General features: G+C 38.7%; 1 protein-coding gene across 1 annotated transcript in view; it reads right to left on the bottom strand.

The window, feature by feature from the left end:
* Window positions 1-2,614: 2,614 nt before the first annotated feature.
* The window catches only part of HOS15 (WD-40 repeat family protein), an 82,260-nt gene continuing 59,955 nt past the window's right edge, over window positions 2,615-24,919 (bottom strand). Inside the window, exons 7-15 of the mRNA XM_087681808.1 lie at window positions 14,135-14,285; window positions 13,947-14,010; window positions 6,921-7,079; window positions 5,984-6,105; window positions 3,669-3,743; window positions 3,539-3,592; window positions 3,380-3,453; window positions 3,181-3,255; window positions 2,615-3,085 (exon numbers count right to left, since the gene is read on the bottom strand). Of these exons, the coding sequence (XP_087537934.1) occupies window positions 2,866-3,085; window positions 3,181-3,255; window positions 3,380-3,453; window positions 3,539-3,592; window positions 3,669-3,743; window positions 5,984-6,105; window positions 6,921-7,079; window positions 13,947-14,010; window positions 14,135-14,285 (994 nt within the window). The 3' untranslated portion in view covers window positions 2,615-2,865. The remainder of the gene's footprint in view (window positions 3,086-3,180; window positions 3,256-3,379; window positions 3,454-3,538; window positions 3,593-3,668; window positions 3,744-5,983; window positions 6,106-6,920; window positions 7,080-13,946; window positions 14,011-14,134; window positions 14,286-24,919) is intronic.

Genomic DNA, 24,919 nt, shown 5'->3' with positions numbered 1-24,919 from the left:
AAACTTAGGACCTTGTCATGCAAGAAACCATGTTCAGGATCATGAATAGCATTTTAAGACCTTTTTTAGTGGTTATTCATAGGTTCTTGTGTATCAGGTTAACACTTTGGACTGCAAGAGGATGGATAGCCTTTGTTGAAAGAACCTCGACAAGGAATGTTAGGGGGTTATGCCATGCCTCCCTAGGACACAATAGGCTATTAAGGTACCCTTTAAAGAATGTATAAAAGTCAAAATTAAAACAAAGAGAAATGCATATGTACGTGTCTCCACTAGTAGAATTTCTAAGTGGTCACTTCAAATTCATCTACAGTTGGCATAGTCTAGTAAAGTTATATGATAAATGGTGATTCTTAGGTATATGTTAGGATAGGTTTTCTTCTCCCGCTTCATCATGAAGTTCGACCTCAGCCCTCACTCCTTCGTCTGATGGTTTACATCCAATTTTTAAGTTTTCTATTGCACTCCCTATATATGATGGAGCGGAGGTTATGTTTTTTTTAGCTTTTTTGTGGGCCTTAAGTGGCTATTTGGATAGCTACATCCATCTCCATTTCCAATCAATTCTTCACTACAATCACCTTGACATGGCTACAATAGACAAACCTAATTTTGGGGTGTGGCTTTACTAAGTCGTCAATCTTAAAAGTTTAATCACAACCTTGCTAACGGCCTTACCTCTGACTAACGTAAATATGGCAGCCAATTTTGAAAATATCTTAAGCTCTAATTCTAACTTGATGAAAACCTTGCCCAAGGTTAGTCTTAGTAAAATACTTTACACCTTTAAGTTAGTCAAACAACTCTTTTACATTGAAAAAGATATGGCTTTTTTTAGCTGCCTCTATTTTCAAAGCTATAACTTATTATAGTTACACCTCTTTTAAAAGATTAATAGACTTCTACAAAGATCGCACTAGTTTGTTTCATATCATCGTCTTTATTTCTCTTTATCTTTTCAATCTACGATGAAAAATTGATTAAAATGCAAATTCTATCTTTATGCAATGCCCAGATTAAGGTCATCTAATTTTAGGGATTTATAATAGTAGAGAGTTCACAATATCCTCCTCCCCCCCTCTCTTCTACACAATGTCTTCTCATGCCTTCATTCCTATCATGAATGAGTGGAAAGAGTGTGGGATACAAATGAGAGCTATGCTACTATCGTGTCATGTTACCGATAAAGACATCTAGTAACCTATTGAATTCTACATGTTTCCATGGAATTTTTTCAAAGGAGTCACTACTAAAAAGGTAGTGACCTTTTATACTTGCACAAGTACAAAGCATCCCTGTGTGATGTGCAAGGGCATAAGTATCATGTTTTTTGGCTAGCAAAAAATGCATCATTTCCTATGATGTTCTAGTGTTTATGCTAACAATGCATATTGTTTCGTCAAGCACAAAGCGCAACCTCAATGTGTAATGATCCTCGAGGGCAAGGAAGGTTTATGAAAATTTTTCCTTATGCATGCATCATAACCTCAGCTCTTAGGACTTAAATGCGGCTCTTGAAAGTGCTAAATTTTTTTCACATAACTTTCCTTACTCCTACATATAATATGTGTGGGCAACCTCATACATAGAAAAGAGTTACACTAGAAAGCTACTACTTTATGGAGAGAACACATTCCTAGATTGTTGATCAGCATGATGCACTTCAATTGTACTTCTAGCACTAAGTTGTTGCCTTTAGCCACCTCAGCATGCATCCTTATGGCTTTAGGCATGTTACTTCAGGTCCAATAAACACATCTTGATTAGTGGCATACTCCAACTTCTTGCCATGTAAATTTGGATGGTCACATTCTTGTTAGTGTATAGGATGCATATAATGGTGCAAGATTATGGCCTCATCAAACATTTAGAAAAGTAGCATACTTACAGGTTGACCTTCAAGAATATTGTGATTGGCACAACAGCCATAAAATATGAAGGTTCAAAGCTCATGTCCTACATCCAATTTGAATATGATTTTTGGTTCAGACTTTTATGCTCTTACTTTCTTCAATGAAGCTCATCCTTGGTTTATCATGCAAATATAAATTTTCTGTGTGGCTTCAGAAAAATGTACTCGCACCACATGCATACAGAAGTTAACACAACATGCACACATAAGCATGCATGCCCAGCACAATGCATATGGCATGGCAGGTTTTTATCACACATGCACGTGCAGACACTCAAAGGTCCCATTAGCATTCATCCAGCCAATTGAGAGAGCCAGTGCATGCATGCACATGAACATGCAAACACAAACTTAGAACAAGATCCACAAATTTGAAGTCTCATTAGCATTGATTTAACCGACTGAGAAAGACACTCACGTAGGTACATACACAAGCTTCTGAGTGTCATCACATGGAGATGAGTTCTATATAGTCTCTCATTGCAATTCAGAGTGTCAGACATTTCATTAATATGTCGAAGTGGGAATAGATCAAGTACGGTATTCAACTTTCTAACCACAAAGCCCTCTCTTTTATATGTTATGCAATAACATTTACAACCCAGTAAATGTGTCCATACAGGTACCTAGCACATGCAATGTGCAACATATGTAAGTAAATCATAAGTCCTATGGCTATCTAGAATTCATTACAACAAAGAATGAAGCCAACTAAATTTTTTTTGCTCTTATAACTCTGAAGAATACATAATTTTCATTCTACCTGTGGACTTTAACAGCAAACTTGCTGAGTAGAGGATGCTTGAGAAAGTTGAGTCAGTTTTTTGGCAAGGCACAGATGCCACCGATAGAACAATAAGATACAACCGAAACAACTACCTTTGTGAAGTCAGAATGCAAAACAAGCAGCACAAAAAAATAGCTCAGGTGCTAAATTCCTCACAAAGGATTGATCACATTCTGAAGTCCAGGACACAGACTGTGTTATTGGAAAAACAAGCGGCAACTTTGTCACCTTCTTTGTTCCAACAAACTTCAAATATGCCTCCGCTGCCTCTGTAGGTTCGAACTAAACTTCCATCCTGAACCGACCAGATGTGCAAGCACTTATCAAAGGAACCACTGGCAAGGAACTCACCATTTGGACTGAAAGCAACCGAATAGACTGGCTCACTGAAAAAGTACGAATGTTGTCAGGAGAGAGAGATAGACCGACTGACTGACACAGAGAGAGAATGTAAGATGTTGACAACTGCTTAATAGTCAACCTGTGCTGAGTCAGGCTGAATAATTGCACCCCTTGTTCTACATCCCATAACTTTATGGTGGCATCAAATGATGCACTGGAGAATCAGAAAAACCAGGAAAAACAAATCAGAAAACCAAAAACCAGGGTTTAAAAAAGTATCACAGGCTTTAGTCGGTTTATGCTCTATAGCAGGAATATACAGATCTGCTAAAGCATACCTAGCAAGCACCAATGGCAAATTAGGATTGTTAGTCCCCTGTCCTGTCGGGCTCCACTTAATCGTGTATATTTCCTGCTCAATTAAAAAAATCAAACCATCTCAAACACATAATTTTCAAGTAAAAGCTAATGGCAGCATGTCCTAAACTACTGCTTACCTTTGTGTGGTCCTTTAGATCATGTACACACTTATCTTGCTTAAGACTCCAGATCTGGAAAAACAAAATTGTCTCAAATATAGACCCAAAAAAACTGAACCTTGACATCCAACTGTGCTGCTTGACAGACCTTTGCTGTGTAATCATCAGAGCAAGAGGCAAGTAACAGCCCTGAAGGGTCCCACTTTATGGCATTAACCTCATCCTGTAGATATACAGACAAGCAGATCGAGTTGGTTAGTCGTTCAGAAAGACGCAGCTGTTTCCTAGTACTAATGGAAAATGTTTGGGTAGTAAAACACATCAGACACTACCCATTCTGTCTTTATTCGGGAAAGAACCACTGTAAATCAGAAATACAAATCATTGCAAATCATGGTACTATCTGTATCCCAAATATGCTTAGACGGAAATTGCCATGGTTATATAGTTAAAGCTTAAAAGTCTGACTATGATTTAAGTTCAGCCTTATTGATCCAAGTCCTTCAATTCCCCACTTTATGGCGTCCGTTATTGTCAATCGAAAGATCAGTTGTGGCAACTGTAAGGGAAGCATTTCAAATTAAAGGCTCCCGCTTACCCAAGCTCACAGGCTATTTCTTTCAATCATGTTTGCTTCCACTTGTAATTTTAACAAACATCTCTCTGCAATTGGTGGGTTAATATTCATTGTTGCTCTTGCCTTCTTTGTTCACTCTAGCTTTTGTGTATTCTTTGGCAGCATAAATCCAGTAGGTTCATTTTACAAGACTGGACTGCCCCACTAGGCCTCTTTTGTAACATTGATCTCAGAGCTTCAAAGCACGAGGAGACCCCAGGGAACTAGTGAACCCCAAACAGCCACAAACAAAGTGCCTAATTAAAGTTTCCAACACTGAATCTATTATAACTACCTGTTGAATATGCTGTCTGTTCACCTGCTCTAACTTTCAGAAGGAAAAGCAGCCAGTTCTCTTACTGTCATAGCACTGGAAGGACAAACATATGGCTAAGATACTGTTAAAAGAAAGCACAGCTCTCGTTAGTGAAAAAACTCGATTTAGATGCAATTTTGATGCTCTTGAGGACAACTGCCTTTATCAGACTCTACTGTGAAGAACCCAAGGTTTGTCAAGCGTTGCTGTATAATGGTCAAGGCCTTCAAGGAGCACCATTCCAGTCACACATAGCAATAAGTGCAGAAGAACCCAAGCAAATTTATGGAGGTACTTGCATTCATCCACAAGAGACCAACACAAGACCTTGCAACATCTGTTACCAATACCATCCCCTGCATGTGATCTTCATCATCGAGTCACTGGGGAACGTTAGGAACTCTGTCCACAATTTGGAGACGCACAGGGTCTGAGTTGGCCAGTTTAGGTCTACCCTATATTCCTGTGTCTCGTCCCAGATTATGCCTACATATAGAATGGATGCCAACAGCCCACTGTTTTGTTTGGCCCTTTTTACCTGCATCCTTTTGGGCAAGTTCCATCTCTCATCAGACCCCTTGCCCATGCTGTCGTTGCATCTCATGATTCATGAATCATAACTAAGCAGATTTGGCATTGCCTTCATGCATTCATCTACTGCTTTCCATATCACACATGCTTCTGCACCCACACATTATGACATGTTAAAAGCACGGTCTTGCAGCAAGGCAGAATGGTTTTCACTGCAAAGAAGTGCAGGACTCATGCTGCATTTCAGCCGTGTGCTAGCAGGAAGATTTGCATTTCCCACAATTATTCATACTCCTAGAGTCTACCCATGGCAGCACTCGTATGGATATACAAGGAGACATTGTTGGCAACCTTTTGATGCTATTAGCCCATTAATAGTAGCACTGCTCTCCTAGGGTGACCAGCTAGCTGCCCATGGCAACCTTTTGTGCAGCCTCCTGGTGCTGCAACTTGCCCCTTTCACCAGGAGTTACATTCAGCATCTTGGTGTCCTCATGGCTAGCCTTTTGGAGTCCATGCCCTTCTTTTAGTGCCAAATAGTAACTGGCAGTCCCAACTGCACAGTCTTTGCTGCTGCTATCGGGATGCGCCCAACCACGATAGCATCCACTAAGGACCCAAGAGGATTTGGCCTCAAGCAGGGAGCAGCCATGTTTTTAATCTTCAACAGGATGTGCATTTGTCTGATTACATTGGACTGCAGACCTCCAGTGTTCGTCGCCATTTCCCAAAGAAGGAAGCTTAGCTTTTCAGTCTCCACCTTTCCAGCTTTTGGCAAGATTCTAGGATTGCTTTTGTACTACTGTACAGATCCATACTTTTCTCACTCACTGTTTCTATCCAAACTGTCTATCAGTCCACACTTGTCTTTCAGCTATTAGGGACACTCACACACAAGCACGTATGTTAAAGCACATATAAAACAGTTTTATACACATACATGACACGAAAAATCTTAAAAGTTATTAACTAGTCTTTGTCATAATGAGAGACAGTATACCTGATGTCCAGCAAATGATTTTATAGGACGTGCCTCACCCAGCTTACCAACATGAATCATTTTATCAGTCGAACAAGTTGCAAATGACACATTGTTCCGCCAATCCACATCCAATGTCGGAGCTGTCATATGGCAAAACAAACATGAATCAGCATCTTAGAGCCTATAATTCTGCAACTTTAACCCAGAAACACGATTTCCAACACCGAATAGAGAAACAATGTTCCTAGTTTCAGCATGAATTGTATCACTTTGTTGGAATTCATCAAGTGATTCCAAAATTCTAATATATGTCAATATTTTTTATGTGAATTGTATAGAAAAGTACAGTCTTGTAAGTAGTTCCCAAATTGTCGTATAGATAGTAAACTTGATTTTCTGGCCTTCATCTGTGGGGCCTTGTTTGACACAGGAAATGCTTGTTTGAATAGTTAAGAAAGGTAGCAGGCAGCCATTCTGTGTTCCATGCACAATGACATGGATGTGCACTAGATGTAAACCGGTTCAGCTAAAGACCAAAATAATTGCTTGCAACATTTCTTTGTATAAAGGACCGAGGGGCACCACCTTTTGTCTGAAATAATTAGTTCATTAGAAAAGTAATCAACCGACACATTTTGCATGGTTTCACAACAATTTCACAGAAACACCAGGAGGGCAGATGGAATATGGAGAGAGGGCCAAATCAGCATCATTTGAAAGACATGATGGAGATACACATAAACACAATCTAGTATGATATATTGAGAGCCAGGATCATTAGACACAGCTCTCGGACAGATTATGTTTGGAAATTGTATTAGAATCAAGCACCCAGGAAGAACATCCAACAATACAGATATATATATATCCGTGAGACCAAAGCAATTCAGATTTTCAGATCGTATATCCAGTACCATAGACATATTATTCTTAAAATTTCTTTAAGACCACTCACCTTGATGGAACTCGAAGTGCTGCTTCACATCACCAGTTTTTGCATCCCAGATTATGGCTGTCTTATCTACACTTCCACTTAATAAACAGTCTCCCTTCTTATTCCATTTCAAAGAAAAAATAGGCCCTTTATGTTTGTTTAGTGTATTCTTCAATTCACCTGTTTAAGATAAAAGTTAGTATCAACAGATTGCTTCATGGTATCAACTGACAAATTATGTGTAGAGAAGCTAATCTATCAAGACAAGCATTGGTCTTTTAGATCATAACTTCTAAAAGTTGAAGTTTAGAGGATCCTTTTCTAATGGATGCAAATCAAAATACAAATGCTTTACTTGATTGCATAGGAAAATTGTTATCAACAATGATACACTCTAGAGATGCTCTTCTTTCTTAGCCATCAAGTTAACAATTGTTTTACCTGCTGTTACAAGCCTGAGAAATTTGTGAAACTGTGACTGTGCAATGAACCCCAAATTATCAGGGTATAACACTTGTGTGTATAGTGGTGGTATAAACAAATTAGTACGTCTACACGTTTGCATGGTGGGCATTTAGTGTTACTAGCTTTGGACAGTAGATCAGGAATCAAAGTCTCTGTTTTAAACAAAACAATTCTCTCAAGGAAAGAGGTACAAGACAATTTATCTAACTACAACCATAACCACATGCTGACCTGGTACTGCTGAGGTGGCTCTACTGATAGGATAGTCATGGCTCTACTGATATGTCATTACATTTAATTGTATCAGTAAAGTAACATCACAAATTTTTTAATTTTAAGAATTTAATTTCTCAAAACAAAACCAAAAGCCAAAGCTCCATTCTGATTTAAAGCTAAGATACTTTGCTTTTCTACTTGCTTTTGGACAGCACTGCTCATTTTTTGCTGGGTCAGCAGCTGTGGAAGCTAGAGAAAAAGATTGCACACAGTAATTGGCCATTTTCTACAATTGCTTGGCCAAAAACTGCAACATGGCTGATATCGGCTGTATATGCACTGATGTCTGACATGTGGCATGAGATCTGGTACTCCACACTGAAAGAAACAATGGCACAGCAAAAGATAACAACATAAGTAGAAGAGACAATAGGAGAAAATTTAGCAATTTGTTATATCAAACTAATACAACTGATGGCTAAAGGCTTTTTCCACCCATGCACTCATAGAAACTTTGATAGTGATGTGGACAAGTGTTGTTTGAGCAACCAAATCAAGGCATGCACTTTGAATAAATTGTGGTGCACTGATACCAAATAAGCCCTCCGCTTATGTTTGGTCCAATGAGAGTTAGCTCATTTATGATTAATGACTACGTTGTTATTTAGCCCTTAATCAAAAACGAAATTGGATCAAGAAGCAACTCATTATACTGATTTAGAAAGCTGATTGATTCGGAATCACTCTCTCTCTAATGAAAAGCAGGAATTTGGGGACAACCATTCTTCTCTTCTTTGCTACAAAAGTTGCTATTTTCAACCATGGAACATCAATTGAAAGCATGTATGGAGTCAAGACAGTATCCAATTTTCTCCCCTCCGCATGGACAATCGATCAAGTGGCTTTCTAACTCCATTCACAGCAAGCTATGCTGTTGCTTTTGACCTAATTCTCTTCAAAACAATTATTACACTAATACATGCTAAGATCCTCTATCTCCTCTAAGATCTCAAGCCTTATGCACTTTCTCGACAACTTTGTCGCATTAAATGTGATTTTCTTACAATTTCATCGCAAGAAATCCTTCCATTTGTGAGAGGAACAGTATGGGATTACATGAGACTATGCATGACAATTGTCAAAGCAAATGCTCCTAAAAAATTGGGCTCAAACATTGGCTGTCATTTTTAGAATTTGGCAAGTGAAAGCGTTCATGTGCATGTTTGATCACTATACAGTTGACTAGAGGCCAATATTCAAGGTGAATCAATTGTGCCACATAAAATAACTTAGATACTATCATTCTATTGTATAAAATGAATGGAAAAATAACAGAATTGCAAGGCAATTCTGTTATGGAATGCCTATTATAGGGATCTTAGCAATTGTCCTTTGTTTTCACACATAATTTGAAAGTTGATTTGTTGTAGGATAGAAATATAGATTGGAGGTGTAATTTTGAATTTACTTATTTTGACAATAAACTGGGTGTATAAATATTAGAGCCAAAAACTATGATTGATGCATAAATAAGCTTGATACTTTGTAGAGCAAATCGGATTAGTTTGGAACTGTGCATGTTTTATACATTGTTTGCAACATACAGTAGTGTGAGACTAAGTTTACACCTTGGATATCAATTTTACAAGTCATTGAGCTCCAAACATGTATTATTATGCATTATGCTTGTTAGAGAGTGAATGGATAGATTTTTCATGCAATTATTCAAGGTTGGTAAGAGCAAGTGAGGACACCATCCTGGAGACAAGTTTGGGATGATTTAAAAGCAAAGCACATGGGAATCGTTGGTATTAAGAGAGCATTGGTTTGTAACAAAAAGTTACTTTTGATTCATGTGCAAGGTTCGAATAATGATAAATAAATACCGAAAGGGATACCAACCTTTGGGGCTTATCACCCATCACATGTTGACTATCATACAACAATATTCCAGCTTTTCTATTTAATGAGTCTTTTGTCTATTTGCTAAATTATTTCATGTATGTAAATTATTTTATGATTATTGTCCTTTAGATTTTTTTTAAAGGCCAATTTTAGTATGTGTTCAAGACTATTAAGCAAGGATCAAGATATTACTCGTACTAAGTGCAAGAATGTGCTATTGGCAATGTAAGAAGTTCTAAGAGATTTCTCTATCCTAAACTATTCAAGACAACAAAGGGCAGCTTGAAACCTCTCTTTTCCATATGGAAGAGCTATTGAGCACTCTCTTGAACACCTTGATAGGATAAAATGGCTTATGGTGCTTGCCTTTCACACAAATTAATGAAGGTATTCAATTCTCTTATAAACTTCATTCTCTTTGGAATATATTTAAAAACATTTTAAGAGATGCAATGGTTTTAGGCCAACTTAGTGTACGTGTTTGAGTGAGATTGTGAAATTGTGTAAGGATAATCTAGCTTTGTCTATGTTGTGGCTTTCTGATTTTTCTATTTATTAAATTAAAAGAGTTTGTATGCCATTTATTTATTAAATGGTCAATTTCACTTACATATATTCAAGAATAGTAACAAGAAATATATAAAATGCATTACACAAAACTTTTTATTTGCTTTCTCTCCCTTAATCTTAGAAACTTTTTTTTTAAAATGAGACTAATCTTTGGAAATAATCTAAAGAGTAGTAAACATTAAAATTAACTTGCACACATGAAATAAATCAACAAATAAACAAAAGATACAATGAATAAAAGACCTGCAATGCTTTTGCATTGTAGAAAACAGCCGATAAGTCCCAAAGGTTATTACCCCTTTTCGTATTTCTTTACCATTATTCAAAGCTTGCATGAATCACAAGTGACATGCTATCACAAACTAACACTCTCTCAATGCCAGTGATTTCCCTATGTATTGCTCTTCAATCAGCCCAAACTTGTCTCCAATGTAGTATCCTCTATTACTCTCACCAACCTTGACCAAGTGCATAGCAAATCTATGCATTCATACTCTAACAAGTGTAACGCATATGAATACAGGCTGTACTTTGTCCAATTGACTCGTAAAAGTGATATCCAAGTGCAAATATGATCCCATACTATCGTACATTACAAATAATTGATAATACACGCAAATTTCACTTCCAAATTAATATTTTCTTCTTGTGAAGTCTCAACTTTGTTCATGCATCAATCCTAATGCTTGGAACTGACCTTTGGACACCCAACTCACCATCAAGCCAAACCAAACTCAAACTTGCACTTTGAACATGTATTGCTAGCACAACAAACGAGCATTCAATTCATATCTGAAACCAAATGGAAATTGCTCTCGTCCTTATCATATGCTTTCCATTAGGTCTCATATTATATTCTCCCAAGTTTCCCGTGCATTTCCCGTGATGATGGAACAGCTATAATTTTACTTTCTCTACTCCAAATTAGTATAAATGGTTGCATCTCCATGACCTAGTCACCTTCAATGTTGATCTCCAACCAAATTTGAAGTACTCAAAAGTGTGAAAGAACACTTCATTCTGTCAAACCCTAAAGCTTATACCCAACATTTGAGCCTGACTTCATGAAGCATTCACTTTACCAATTGTTCTATATAGTCCCTATGCAATTCCACACAGTTTCTCTCATTAAAAAAGAGATTTCTCATGACAAAGCTACGAGAAAATCACTTTCTTTGAGACAAAGTTATCTAAAAAATCCACAAGGCTTAATATCTCAAACAATAAGAGAATACCTCAACCTATTGTGATGAAATTTAGATAAAAAACAACATCATACCTTGCTATAAATAGAGTTACAAAGCTATCTAATGGATTTTTCATGGGAACAAGAGAAGATTGGTTGTTCTTCTCACTACACACATGCTATCTTATGTTGCATGGCTAAAACCTGCAATTTCTACAGCAAAGAAGAGTAGAAGAACAATTGCCTCCAAACTTAGGCTTCTCAAATGAGCAAGGAAGAGGTCACATATAATCAAGATTAGTTTTTTAAATAACTCCTCCTTAATGAAATCTCCTCTTTTATTAAGGGATAATTAATACTTGGATATAACTGAGCTGCACATTGGACAAAACTTAAGCATCAGATCTACTTTAAAACCTAAGGGAGCAAACTTTCAATTTAATGAAAGTTTCAGGTTGCAGCTTGTTCCTCTTGCCTTGTCCTCTTACCACATAGTCTACACACTTGTCCATTGCATGCCCCAATATCAACTCCTTCCCTATCAATGCAATGGTCACCGTGCCAAGAGCTAGAGGTACCAAAATCACATTTCATTTTATTTAAATTATTAAGCTGATTTCTCATTCTAGTGACAAAAAATAAAGCATTGGACATAGGTAGGATGCAAGTGAACTGTGGTAAGATTCCTAAGGGTGGTGCTCGTGACATAGTGGCATGGGAAGGGTTTTAGAAATGGGACGGGAACAGGAACCGGGATTGCCATCCCCTATCACCATCATGGGGGCTCAAACAAGGGTACGGGATTGGGACCTTTGGGGACAGGCTGGAATTGGGATGTCTGATTTGCAGCTTTTAGGCTGTGCCACAAAAAGAACAGATTTACTGTTTGGCTTCAGCTGTTCTTGCCAAGGAGCCATGTTTCACCTATCTATGACTCAGAATGCTGCGAGAATTTGTAAAGCATCTTCATCTCAGATTCTTGAATCCAAGACAAATCACCAAGCTAATTCTGTGGGTAAAAACTCTCAAACACATTTGAAGGATTGATCACAGAGCTTTGTGTGCACAGAGAATGGAAAGGACTGAATAGAACTTAGAGCTTGCTTTCATTTGTCCATACTCTCAGCTGACCCCTACACAACCACCTATAACTGCATATTCAATAATATTGCTCGCAACTATAATTTTCCTTTCAGTGATAATAGACTAAAGAACTAGCACATACTGGATTATATTGGCTTCTTCACCCAGCTGCTGCTTGCAGAGATAAGAATGAGTAATAGCAATATAGGTCACTCGCATCTTCAATCTGCTGCTAATGAGTTCTTTTGTACTCCTTCCTCTAGCTCACAAAGGAACATGAACAAGTTGAAGAGGACACGGGAACATAGCTGCTCCATGCATAATACACTCACACATAGCAACTGTTTATGGCACACTCTAACAAAATATGTCCAATCATCCTAAGAAAATATAAAGAGCAGAAATGTTTCATAGGCTACAGCCCCTAATGATAGGCATCTAATCTGATGGCAACATTTGCAGCAAAAGAAACACCACTACTCTTTTCATTCAACTGTTCTTGCTGAGCAACACTGTTTTGTCTTCTAGAACTCAAAAAGTGAGCTCTGTTACCAAAAGTGAGAAAGCACTTTCAAAACATTCAACTAGGCTCACACGAAGATGAGAAGTAGTACAGGATGCAGTGATCCCAGATCCCTATATGCTGAGGCTGAAAGAGCTGAAGCACAAAGTGTTAGTCACAGCGCTTCTGATGCACTAAGGACTGAAATGCCTTGACTCAGACCTTGTTTTCAATTTGTCCAAAGTCCCATGCTACCATAACACTAGTGCTAGTTTACAAAACCACCTAGTGACAATATTCCTTTAATCATTTCAATAATATTCAACATTGTCTTTTTGTGATACCCAGCTGTCTGTTTGCCAGAAGTAGACAAGTGATACCAATATCAGCCATTCTGTCTTCACACTGCTAGTAGCATAGTCCATCTTTCTCCTTTGTCCTGCAGCTGATGCAGGAACCTAAGCCTTCAACACACACATCTTCACAGCTCACACATGTAGTTAAGAAGTAGAGCATGATGCATTTATGAGCCCAGATCCATGAGTCTTAAGACATATCTGTGTAGCATTCTATGGCTGAAAAGTCTGAAGCACACTTTGAAGTGTTAATCACAAAGCTTCCTATAGACAGAGGATGGAAAGTACTGAACAAAGACCTTGCTATGATCTCTCCATAGCCTCAGGTTACGTCCTTACCTTAATCACTGTACCTTGCTTTGAAGTGTTAGTAGCTTGAAGAAAGATCCATTTTGGAGAACTTGGAAGGGAAAAAACTCCTTTTTACATCTTAAAAGAGTATGTTACAAAGACGAGTGCCCAATAGAGAACAACAGCCGTATGAGAGATAGAACAACATATATAATCCTTCTCCGGAATCCCTATTTTGCATACTGCAATCTCCCAGTTACCTAGAACAATGTACTTCCTGCAGCTTGTAGTATATGTAGCCAGCCAAAAAAACAGGAGATATACTACCAAAAACGAATAGCCTACAGTATATGCCTGTACACATGCTACTTTTCTGTGTTGCAAACACTGCAGCACTGAAAAAGTCGTGATAAAAATATTTTTTGAAAATTGCAAAACCACCATAAACAAGTCAGTAGAGTACAGAGGTTTACCATCTTTACTCCATATTCTAGCTTGTCCATCATACGAACCAGTCGCAAGTAAGGTCCCTTCACCCTATCCAGATATGCACCAAAAAACCAACATAAAAAGCGGTCAAGCCATCCATAGAAACCTTCAACCTTCTAGATCTAAGTAACACAGATACACTTCTGACAATTCAAAAGCCTTATATGCTTACATTCCAATCCAGTGTTGTCACATCCTTGCTCTTTTCATTAGTCTTGCCCTTAAAATGCTTCAGCACAAGAGACTTCAGAGGGACGCTCAAAGTCGTGGATCCTGATGGGCCATCTGGTATCGTCCATATCCTAGCCGTAGAGTCACCTGATCTGTTTCAAACACAACATGGATCACCTAAGTTGCAACACACAACAAAAATGAACAATATTATGTAAACAATACTGCTAGAGTCAACTGCATATACATATTGAACAGATTTCACAATTTGTTTGATGCATTTAAAATACAGAATCATCGATTGATAATGCAAAATGTGGCAGTTAAAAATGATATATGTCAAAGTACACATGGATGACTCCCTATCTACAATGATCAGAAAAAATTTGTTCCCTACAACTGGACAAAAGCATAAGATTGCATCAGCTCTTCCGTTAATTGTGAATATTCATCATGGCTGAGTATTACCATCCTTCTCCACTATGATGTGTGTCAAAGCATATCCTCTCTGCTGGCTTAAATGTGTATATGACATGCATATATTCTAATCAAGCAATCAGCATATAGTGAACAGACCTTGCAACTACTCTGCATATGCAACTTTCTTTTCAACGACTCTAGAACATTTCTCCAATGCATATGCTTATAAAGTAGCAATACAGGGGGTGATCAAGTAATGCTTAGGATCACCAATAAATAAGCATGTTATCCATCCCTTCGACTGAAGTAAGCAAGCTGTTACTAGACTAGATCATTTTGATGGAACGTGTATAAACGATATCGTCCATATGTCCAATAGGGATAATTCACTGTTGCCTCATTTCGATGCCACTAGACTAGATCATTTTGATGGAACGTGTATAAACGATATTGTCCATATGTCCAATAGGGATAATTCACAGTTGCCTCATTTCAATGCCACAAGGTGGCATTTTGTGATACGTTAAACGCATCTTCAAGTACAAATATTTCTTTCTCAGAAAAAATGATTTCTTTACAAAACAATAATTTTTCCCAAACACACAACACAATATATAATCTGTTTGCTTATTGAAAATCATGTACCTCACAATTACTCAGCTTTTCCATACCTTTTTTGCTTTGTTTACTAGTGACACTAGGAAGGTCCTATTAGCAGTCGTGATTGGTGTGCCTTGTTATCTCCTACCTGGTTTCTTGTGGGTATCTTGCACAATATCAAAAATGTCTTGCAACTAGTTTCGTAGCTTTGATGATACATATGAGGAGCATTCTCATCACTCCTCCAAACAGTAGAAAGATTCTCATGAAGACTATCGCACAAATCGTGAAGAAAGATGAAGGTCACCTAGCCCGTTTGTACGAGATCCTTCTCCTCTCCATTCTCTCCATGTTTCACAAAACGCCTGTTCTGCTAGCCTTCAAATGCCATCTCTATATAGGTGCTTGTACTCCCCTTCTTTGTCCAAAGAAGACCAGCTTGATGGTTTAAACTACCCGCTTTGGTCATATAAGGTGGAGTGCATTCTTCATACCTTCGATCTTTGGGAATTTGTTACCCATCCTATTCCCTATCCAATGGAGGATCCCATTGTTGGATCATCAATCGATCATGCATCCCTATGGGATTGGCTCAACTCCCAGAGCTTGATCTTTCCTCTTTATGACTTACAGGATTCTATCCTAGTGCATGTACACAGGTTCCGGAAAGCCATGGAGTTGTGGACAAAGCTTGCTTCTTTGTACCATCAAATGACATTTGCCCACCAGATTACTCTTGAGAAGAAATAGCGAATGCTCGCTCTTCATGACTCTCCTTCCCTAAAGGATCATATCAACAGGTTGAAGGGTGTACGGAATGAGCTAGTATCCCTTGGCAAGATGATCTCTCCAGAGGACATGGCCATCATTCTTTTGACTCAACTACTATCTCCCCAATTTGATGTCTTCTACATAAAGGACTCATGAGAAGCTTCTTTTAAGGAGCTTGCACTACTTGTTTTCGAGCATGACAAGAGCGCCAAAGAGATAGCCAATGGATCCACATCCACCAAAGCTTTTATTGTAGGCACGGGAGGGAGGGAAACGAAGAAAGGAAAGTCTAAGGCTAAACAACAAACCATCTTTTGGGTTCCAACTCACCAAAAAAAAAAACACCCACGTTTTTTACTCTTAGAAACGTTTCGTACTTTCAGAAAGGTTTCGTATATTTCAAATTCAAAGAAACGCGTTTCTTAGCTGCTATGGATCTCGCAGGGGGTGTTAGTAGTCATGATTGTCATGCCTTGTCATCTCCAGCCTGTGAGCCTCAGTTTGAGTCAAACGAGGACTTTTGGAGCTTTGACATGTCCGTCACTTCTTTTGAGAGAGGAGATAGCTCATTCTAGAGCAGCTATTTCATTGCCTTTCTGTGCATACTCCTCCAGTCGATTTTTTTTATACATTCTAGCATTAAATGCTGGTAAGCCCATTTTTAGGGCCCAAGGTGCAAGCCTGCTAGATTTAGGGACAATTGGATATATATAGCCTCTCCCACTCACTAGGTAAATCATCTTGCTTTTTCCTTGGCAAGTACACACTTTGACTCCGTCATCTTTCTCTATCTCCAATATTGCCGTCATCATCAACTTGATCCGGTGCCCTCACTGATGCTATGGGCTATGTGCAGGGACTCATCATCTTTCTTGTAGTCTCTCTCTCTTCCTTTGTCCCAATGTTCATGTTTCCTTTCTATTGTGCACTCTACTAAGAAAATTTCAGAAATCAAGTTTATGCTCATTTGAGGACATTCCACAAGAGCCAAAAGCTAGTTGTCACAGATTTGATCCCTCAATAGAACTAGTTGACCAATGAGTACTAATAAACCCTTAATTCACATTTGCATATGCTACTCTTCAGCAAAAGCAAAATAAATTTGCCAAATTGGAGAACTTTCTGATGATATAACACACTCTTGATTTCCAAATAGCCTCTACCTTAGGGCAATCCTTTCATTGTCAAACATGCAAGACCTAATAAAAACCCAACTTCGTTTCCAATAAAAATGTGCCAAAATCTGATCAGCTATCTTATGTCATACCTTTACAATGAGAAATTTTAAATGGGAAGTGTATATTTCTTTGCAAGAAATAATAATAGTCATTAGGCTGTAACAAATTACCATAATATCAATTATCTCCACACCCATGTGCCTTCCTGCAGCTTTCAAGGAGTCGGTACAATGATTGGCACAATGCAGTGCCTACACTTGGGTAGTCTTCAGACTTATATTTACAAATTACAATCTTTGACCTCTCTTGCGCATACATTGCAATAGTGTTACAATTGTTTGCCATTTGGCCTTCTTTGAACTTGAATGATATGAGAGCGCGTAGTACTCTACATGGCAAATATGCATTTGGGGAATATCTTCATTATCAAGAGGGCCAAATTACTTACATATAAGGCTCTCAGATATTTTAGTATAACCTCACCAAGAACCCCTTGAAGAAATCCATTGGCAACCCGAGGGGAATATCTCAATATATCGGAGGACCAAACCAATTAAATACAAAACCCTTGGGTATTTCAATATAGCCTTGCTGAGAACCCCTTGAGTGCAGCCCATGCATGGGCAACGGTAAAATCTCATAAGACAAATAATGATGCCAAGCCTTCATAGTTGTCCAAAACAATTGTCAACCTTAATAAGCAATTTCATAAGAACAAGTGTCAATCATTTAATTCACAACACGTGGGTGATCGAAGGTGAAGTGATGGCTTTCTAATAAAAAGAAACATACCATCGAGATACTTGAGCAAAAAAAAGAATAAAGCTCATGATGCCCAGCCTTTAAGTTGTCAATGTCAACATCAATGTCAATGTCAATGAGTAATTCAGCACTTAGTAGAAGGTGAAGTGTGACATTAATGTGACATTTAAGTGATATTTAATGTGACATTAAGGTCACAAACATTAATGTGACATTTAATGTGACATTAAGGTAAATCAAGGGGATCATGCACGAGGATGACCGTCCGGGCTCTTGAGCGCCCGAACGGGGTTTAGGGGAGCCTAGAACCAAAGAGAGTCCAAGAATAGTAGGACTCACCAAGGTTTCACGGCTGGCAATCGGATCACGATGGGTCGGGCCAGCAATAAACTAGGCAAGGCTAGGAGGTGAAAGGATCGCTCGTGCTCATTTCTTCTGACTGCTTTTCCTCTGGCTTTTATGGTCTTCTCAGAGCCGTCTGACATTCGTGGAACCATCCTTAAAACGTAGTTACCATCATAATACACTGGAATTTGAAAGGGATGGTAAGACTTTTGTCATTCAAGGTGAACATGAAGTATCTGATAATCCTTTGATGTGTTCTACTGAAGTTCAGAAGCTGATAAAGAAGGAAGTTTGTGAGGTATATATGTTATGGTCTCTTCCTGTACAGAACACTTTCACTTTCTGTAATATAAAGCAACAATTTTCTTATGTTTGTGAGTTGAACGTAAATAATGAATTAAGTAGTTTGTTAGATGATTTTAAAGATGTGTTTCCTTCTGATTTACCAAGTGGCCTTCCACCAGATAGGGGTGATATAAATCACCCAATTGACATAAATAAGGATACACACCCTATTTCTAAACCACCGTATAGGTTAAGTGAAACACAACATCAAGAAGTTGAAAGACAAATTAAGGATTACCTTAATAAAGGGTTTATACAACCCAGTAATTCACCATGGGCTTCACCAATTTTATTAGTAAAGAAAAAATATGGTTCTATGCGACTTTGTGTTTACTATAGAGCACTTAATAAAATAACGGTGAAGAATAAATTCCCTATGCCCAGAATGGAAGATCTTTTTGATCAATTACAAGGGGCAAAATTCTTCACAAAGATAGATTTAAGATCAGGTTATCACCAAGTAAGAATTAAGGCACAAGATGTTCCCAAGACAGCATTTCGTACTAGATACGGGCATTATGATTTTTTGGTGATGCCTTTTGCCCTCACTAATGCACCAGCTACCTTAATGAAACTGATGAATAGTGTTTTACGGCCCTATCTAGGACATTTTGTAGTAGTCTTCTTGGATGATATCTTGATCTTTAGTAAATCAAGAGAAGAACATTTGGAACACTTACAATTAGTATTCCAACTGTTAAGAACACATTCCCTTTATGCGAAGAAAACTAAATGTGAATTCTTTGCACAAGAGATCAAATATTTGGGGCATATTATCTCGAAAGAGGAAATCAACATGGATCCAAAAAAAGTAAGGGCAATTATTGAATGGCCATCTCCAAGGAACCTGGAAGAGCTGCAGATCTTCCTAGGTTTATCTGGATTTTATCGTAGATTCATTCGAGATTATGCCAAAATAGCTGTTCCAATGACAGACTAACTTAAAGGGAAAGAAAAGAGCTTTAATTAGGGAACAGACCAAAATGAAAGTTTTCAAACACTTACGGTAGCTATTGCTACAGCTCCAGTATTATTAATAGTGGATCCCAATAAACCATTTGTGGTTGAAGCTGATGCCAGTGATAAGGCGATAAGCGCGGTCTTATTACAAGAAGGTCGACCAGTTGCTTTTGAAAGCAAGAAATTAGACCGTGCCAAACAGAATTATTCTGTTTATGAGAGGGAGCTATATGCAATAGTACATGCAATGAAGAAATTGGAGGCATTATCTGTATGGTGCCAAACTTTTGATTTTATCGGATCATGAAAGCATTAAGTGGCTTAATGATCAACTGGATTTACACAGGCGTAAAGCCAGATGGGCCGAACCCCTCCAAGAGTTCAACTATGAGATAAGATATAGAAAAGGAAAGTATAATATAGTAGCTGATGCACTCAGCAGAATGCCCATCATCAATGAATTGAGTTTTACTCAGTTCACTTCCAACTTGCTTAAATCTTTAAAAGGGAAATGCCAGGTTGATCCGGCATATTCCAACATATGGGAAGCAATAAAAAATGGGAATCCAAATGAAAGTGCTTCTACTAAGGAAGGAATATCTGAGGATGTTCAACAAGGAAATGGAGCATCAGGGGTTGCTCAAACTGGATTCAAGTGAAAGAATTTTACCATTGATAATGGTTATTTACTCTACAAGGGTAGGGTATGTGTCCCGAAAGATATAGAAATAAGGCGCCAGATACTCTTTGAGTGTCATGATACCCCTAGCGCGAGACATCCAAGAGTTAATAAGACTTATAGTCTTATTAAAAGGCAGTTCTATTGGCCTGGAATGAATAAAGACATCCTTGACTATGTGGTCAAATGTAATAAATGCCAGGTTAATAAAGCTGAAAGATTAAAAATGGGAGGGCTTCTCCATCCACTAGAGATTCCTTCGAGAAAATGGGAGAGTATCTCCATGGACTTTATTGTTGCTTTACCCAGAACACAGAGGGGGCACGACTCTGTGTGGGTGATTGTGGATAGGTTAACCAAAATGGCTAGGTTCATTCCAACTTCAACTGATGTTAAAACACCAGAATTGGCTAGATTGCTTGTAGAGAACATATACCGATTGTATGGCCTTCCGGCAAATATAGTTTCTGATCGGGATAGAAAATTTGATAGCCAATTTTGGCGTGCAGTATTTAGGAAATTGGATACTAAACTTAGCATGAGTACGGCAGATCACCCGCAAACTGATGAGCAAACTGAAAGGGTTAACCAAATCCTTGAAGATATGCTTAGGGCATATGTAAGTAAAAGGCAAACTAATTGGGAAGAGTATTTACCCATAGCAGAGTTTGCATATAATAGTGCCAAGCACTCTTCCACTGGATATAGTCCATTTATGTTAATGTATGGGTTTCAACCCAGAGCTTCTTATGTAGTAGGACTGCATAAGGAAAAGGTTCAGGCAGCCAAAGACTTTTTGGAGGATATGAATAGTATGTTAAAATTTGCTCAAGAAAATATTAAAAAGGCTCAAAATCGAGCTAGAGCATATACAGATCCTCACCGAAGAGACATCTCCTTTGAAGAAGGAGAGTTGGTCTATCTTAAGGTGCCTGAACAAACTAAAACTATGAAAAAGGAACAATGTCCAAAGCTTTCACCAAGGTACTGTGGTCCTTTCATAATACTTAAAAAGGTGGGAGAATTGGCTTACAAGCTCCAACTACCTGCTGGTAGTAAAATACATCCAGTTTTTCATGTAAGTAAATTAAGGAAGAAGCTGGGTGATTTGGATAATCTAATCTTAAATGATGATATTGAGGAGCTATTAAATTACCAATCTAATCCACATGAACCAGAAAGAATATTAAATGTTCATAATAGACGAACAAGGAATACTATTTATCAAGAATGTTTGGTTAAGTGGAAAGATTGTTCAGAAGAAAGCTCAACCTGGAAGCGAGTAAGTAATTTAAAGAAAAGGTTTCCCAATTTACAGTTAGACCTTCCAAGTATCGTTTTCGAGGACGAAACCGATTAACCAAAGAGAGTCCAAGAATAGTAGGACTCACCAAGGTTTGACGACTGGCAATCGGATCACGATGGGTCGGGCCAGCAATAAACTAGGCAAGGCTGGGAGGTGAAAGGATCGCTCGTGCTCATTTCTTCTGACTGCTTTTCCTTTGGCTTTTATGGTCTTCTCAGAGCCATCTGACATGAAGTGATGGCTTTTTAATTAAAAAGGGATACTATGACAAACCTTGAGCAAGAAGAGAACGAGACAAGGCTAAGGACTAGCTGTAAGGGAAAATTCTTCACATGATGATGTTAAGCCTTCAAAGCCATCCAAAACAAGAGCCAATGTCAATGGATGATTCAGCACTTATGAATGGGCCTTCTAGGATTGAGCTTGGATCTCCTATTCCTATTCAAAAGGAATTATCAAAGGATGAGAGAGTTGGAGTCCTCACATCATCTCTTGATGATGTTTTTGTCAACAAGTAGAGTGATTGTTGTGATTGAGAAGGACTAGGATTTAGCAACTACAATCGATCTTAAATCACTCCCACAACTAGCCATCTAAAGCTGCAAGGCGAGTGGCCCACTTTGCGATATCCTCTCCAAACCTTGGGTATTGGTGAAAAATGTGAACTAGTTCGGATCAATGTCAAACACCTAAACCTCCATGATAAATGGCCATAATGAGCTTTGTTCTATAGAACCTTAGTAATTTGGTCATCTTAGAAGACAAATGTCATATATCTACCACAATCTTCCGCACCGATTGTAGCAAGGTTGGTCCAACAAGCTTGTGCATGGAGCTCTCAACGTTACTGCAAAGCATTGGCAAGTCGAATCTCCTCATTCCTCACTAGGGGGGCTTTATTGATAAATAAGAACTAAACGGACTCTAAAAACCTTAATTAATATTAGCATCATCTCAACCATTCAAGAGTTTGCTTTCTCTTGCTTTGTTGGTCACTTTGCTTTCTCTTGCAAGAGTATGCGAATATGCCTTTCACCTTGGATAAGTTTTCATGCTTCAGTGCCATTGATTTCAAATGAAGTCACGAAACTCAACAATAGTTCTAATGGGTCTAGAGGCAATCTTTCAAGTATTGCCTTGGTAGCTCCAAATGCAGCCATTTGGAAATTAGTCTCCAAAATTAGACATAACACTTCTATATCTTTTTTTTAAACAAATCATTCAAACTCAGCAATCATAATCTAGTTGTGCCTTCAAACATATCATCAGTAGGTCAATCTTACAACACTTCCAACCTCATGTCAGCCGCATAGATTATTAATTTACATCATTCTATTTTGCATGTTTATGTATCCTTCAAACTTTCAATATTGTCTGGTTTAATCAACCATACTTCAACTAATTCTCTTCTTGAAGCACGATTAACATGAAAGGTGAGAAGGATCAAAGCTTGCTTGAAAGTAAGCTATGGCAGAGAGCAAGAGCAAGAAGAGAGAGAGACATAAATGGGAACTCCAACAGTTACAATGTGTGACCGGGCCTTCCTTTATTCAAATTGTCACTAAAAGAATAAAGAATAAAGTGACGGTGACGGGCGTCCGCCACCTGCAATGTGCAGTAGCGGGTACTGTCAGTGTAATAATACACGTGTGGCTAGGCAAAGACAACTTTACCCCCAACAACCTCCCACTTAAAGGTGAATCTGCCCCAGTGAGGAGTGAAAAGAAAAAAAAAAGACAGTACAATGTACACATGTACAACAGGATGAGAAAAAACGCCATCTCATCCAACATCCATCAATCTCCTAAGGAAGGCAAAGCGCTCAGTAGTGAGGCTTTTCGTGAGCAAATCTGCAGGATTTTCATCAGTGGAGATCTTGACAATGTCAACAGACTTATCCTCCACAACCCCACGTATGAAGTGATACCTCGCCTCAATGTGTTTTGTCTTCGCATGGAAAACCAGATTCTTGGCTAGCTGAATAGCACTCCTAGAATCCGAATGCAGTGAAGGTATAGTATCAATCCTAAGATCATGAACCAAACGGCCCAACCATATGGCCTCCTTGCAAGTCTCAATGGCCACAACATACTCGACCTCAGTAGTAGAGAGAGTCGTACACTTCTGAACCCTGGACATCCAAGAAACAGTACCTCCAACATAGATAAAGACATAGCCGGAAGTGGACTTCCTACTATCTACATGTCCTGCATAATCGGAGTCTGTGTAGCCCACAACTCCTATATTCTAGCTGCTATAGCAAATACATATATTTGCTGTGCCCTTCACGTATCTCATGATACCCTTTACGGCATCCCAATGCTTTTTGCCAAGTATAGCCATATAGCATGCCACAACACCAACTACAAAGGTAATATCTGAACGAGTGGCTATCACGGCATACATCAAACTACCCACAAATGATGCATAAAGGATCTTGACCATCTCGGCCCTCTGCTCATCCGTCTGCGGACAATCGGCCTGTGAAACCTTCACATAAGAAGATAATGGACAGCCAATAGGCTTTACGTCCTGCATGCGGAAACGCTCAAGGACTTTATGAATGTACTCCCTCTGTGAGAGGTAGAGTAGTCTCTGATACCTGTCGCGCTTAATACGCATACCAAGAATGTGAGAGACCTGTCCCAAACCCTTTATCCCAAAGCTCTTCTTCAGCTGAGATTTAAGAGTATCCAGCTCATCATGAGCTTTCATTGCTATCAGCATATCATCCACATAAAGTACCAAAATAAGCAATGAGCCATCATGGGCTTTCTTCATGTAAAGACACGAATCCATAGCACTTCTGTTGTAGCCCTGTGACTGCATAAAGGCATCAAACTTATGATACCACTCCCTAGGTGCATGCTTCAAGCCATAAAGACTCTTCTTCAACTTACACACTAGATGCTCCCTGCCAGGTTCTGTAAAGCCCTTAGACTGTTCCATGTATATCTCATCATGCAAATCCCCATGCAAAAATGCAATCTTAACATCCATCTGGTACAAGTCCAAGTCAAGCTGCACAACTAAGGCCAAAACCAAGCGTAGGGTGGTCATCTTGACCACAGGAGAAAAGACTTCATCAAGGTCAACTCCATGCTCCTGTTTAAAACCCTTAGCGACAACTCTTGCCTTATAAGCCGGCTTGGGGTTTTCAGGGGTACTTTTCAGCTTGTACATCCATTTGCATGGCAAAGCCTTCTTGCCCTGAGGCAATGCAACCAAATCCCAAGTCATATTCTTGTACAGGAAGTCTATCTCAGACTGCATAGCCCTCTCCCAAGAGTGACTATCAACCCTGCACATAGCCTCATCATAGGTGAGAGACTCTCTTGATTCCGTAACCAAGATATAATGCATCGAGGGCTCAAATCTATCAGATGGACGTCTATCTCTAGTAGACCATCTCACAGCAAG

This window comes from Lygodium microphyllum, chromosome 7, assembly GCF_053477565.2.
Source record: "Lygodium microphyllum isolate KBCC chromosome 7, Lygodium_microphyllum_v1.1.10, whole genome shotgun sequence".
Classification (NCBI taxonomy): domain Eukaryota; kingdom Viridiplantae; phylum Streptophyta; class Polypodiopsida; order Schizaeales; family Lygodiaceae; genus Lygodium; species Lygodium microphyllum.
This window is presented reverse-complemented; position numbering and strand designations above follow the sequence as displayed.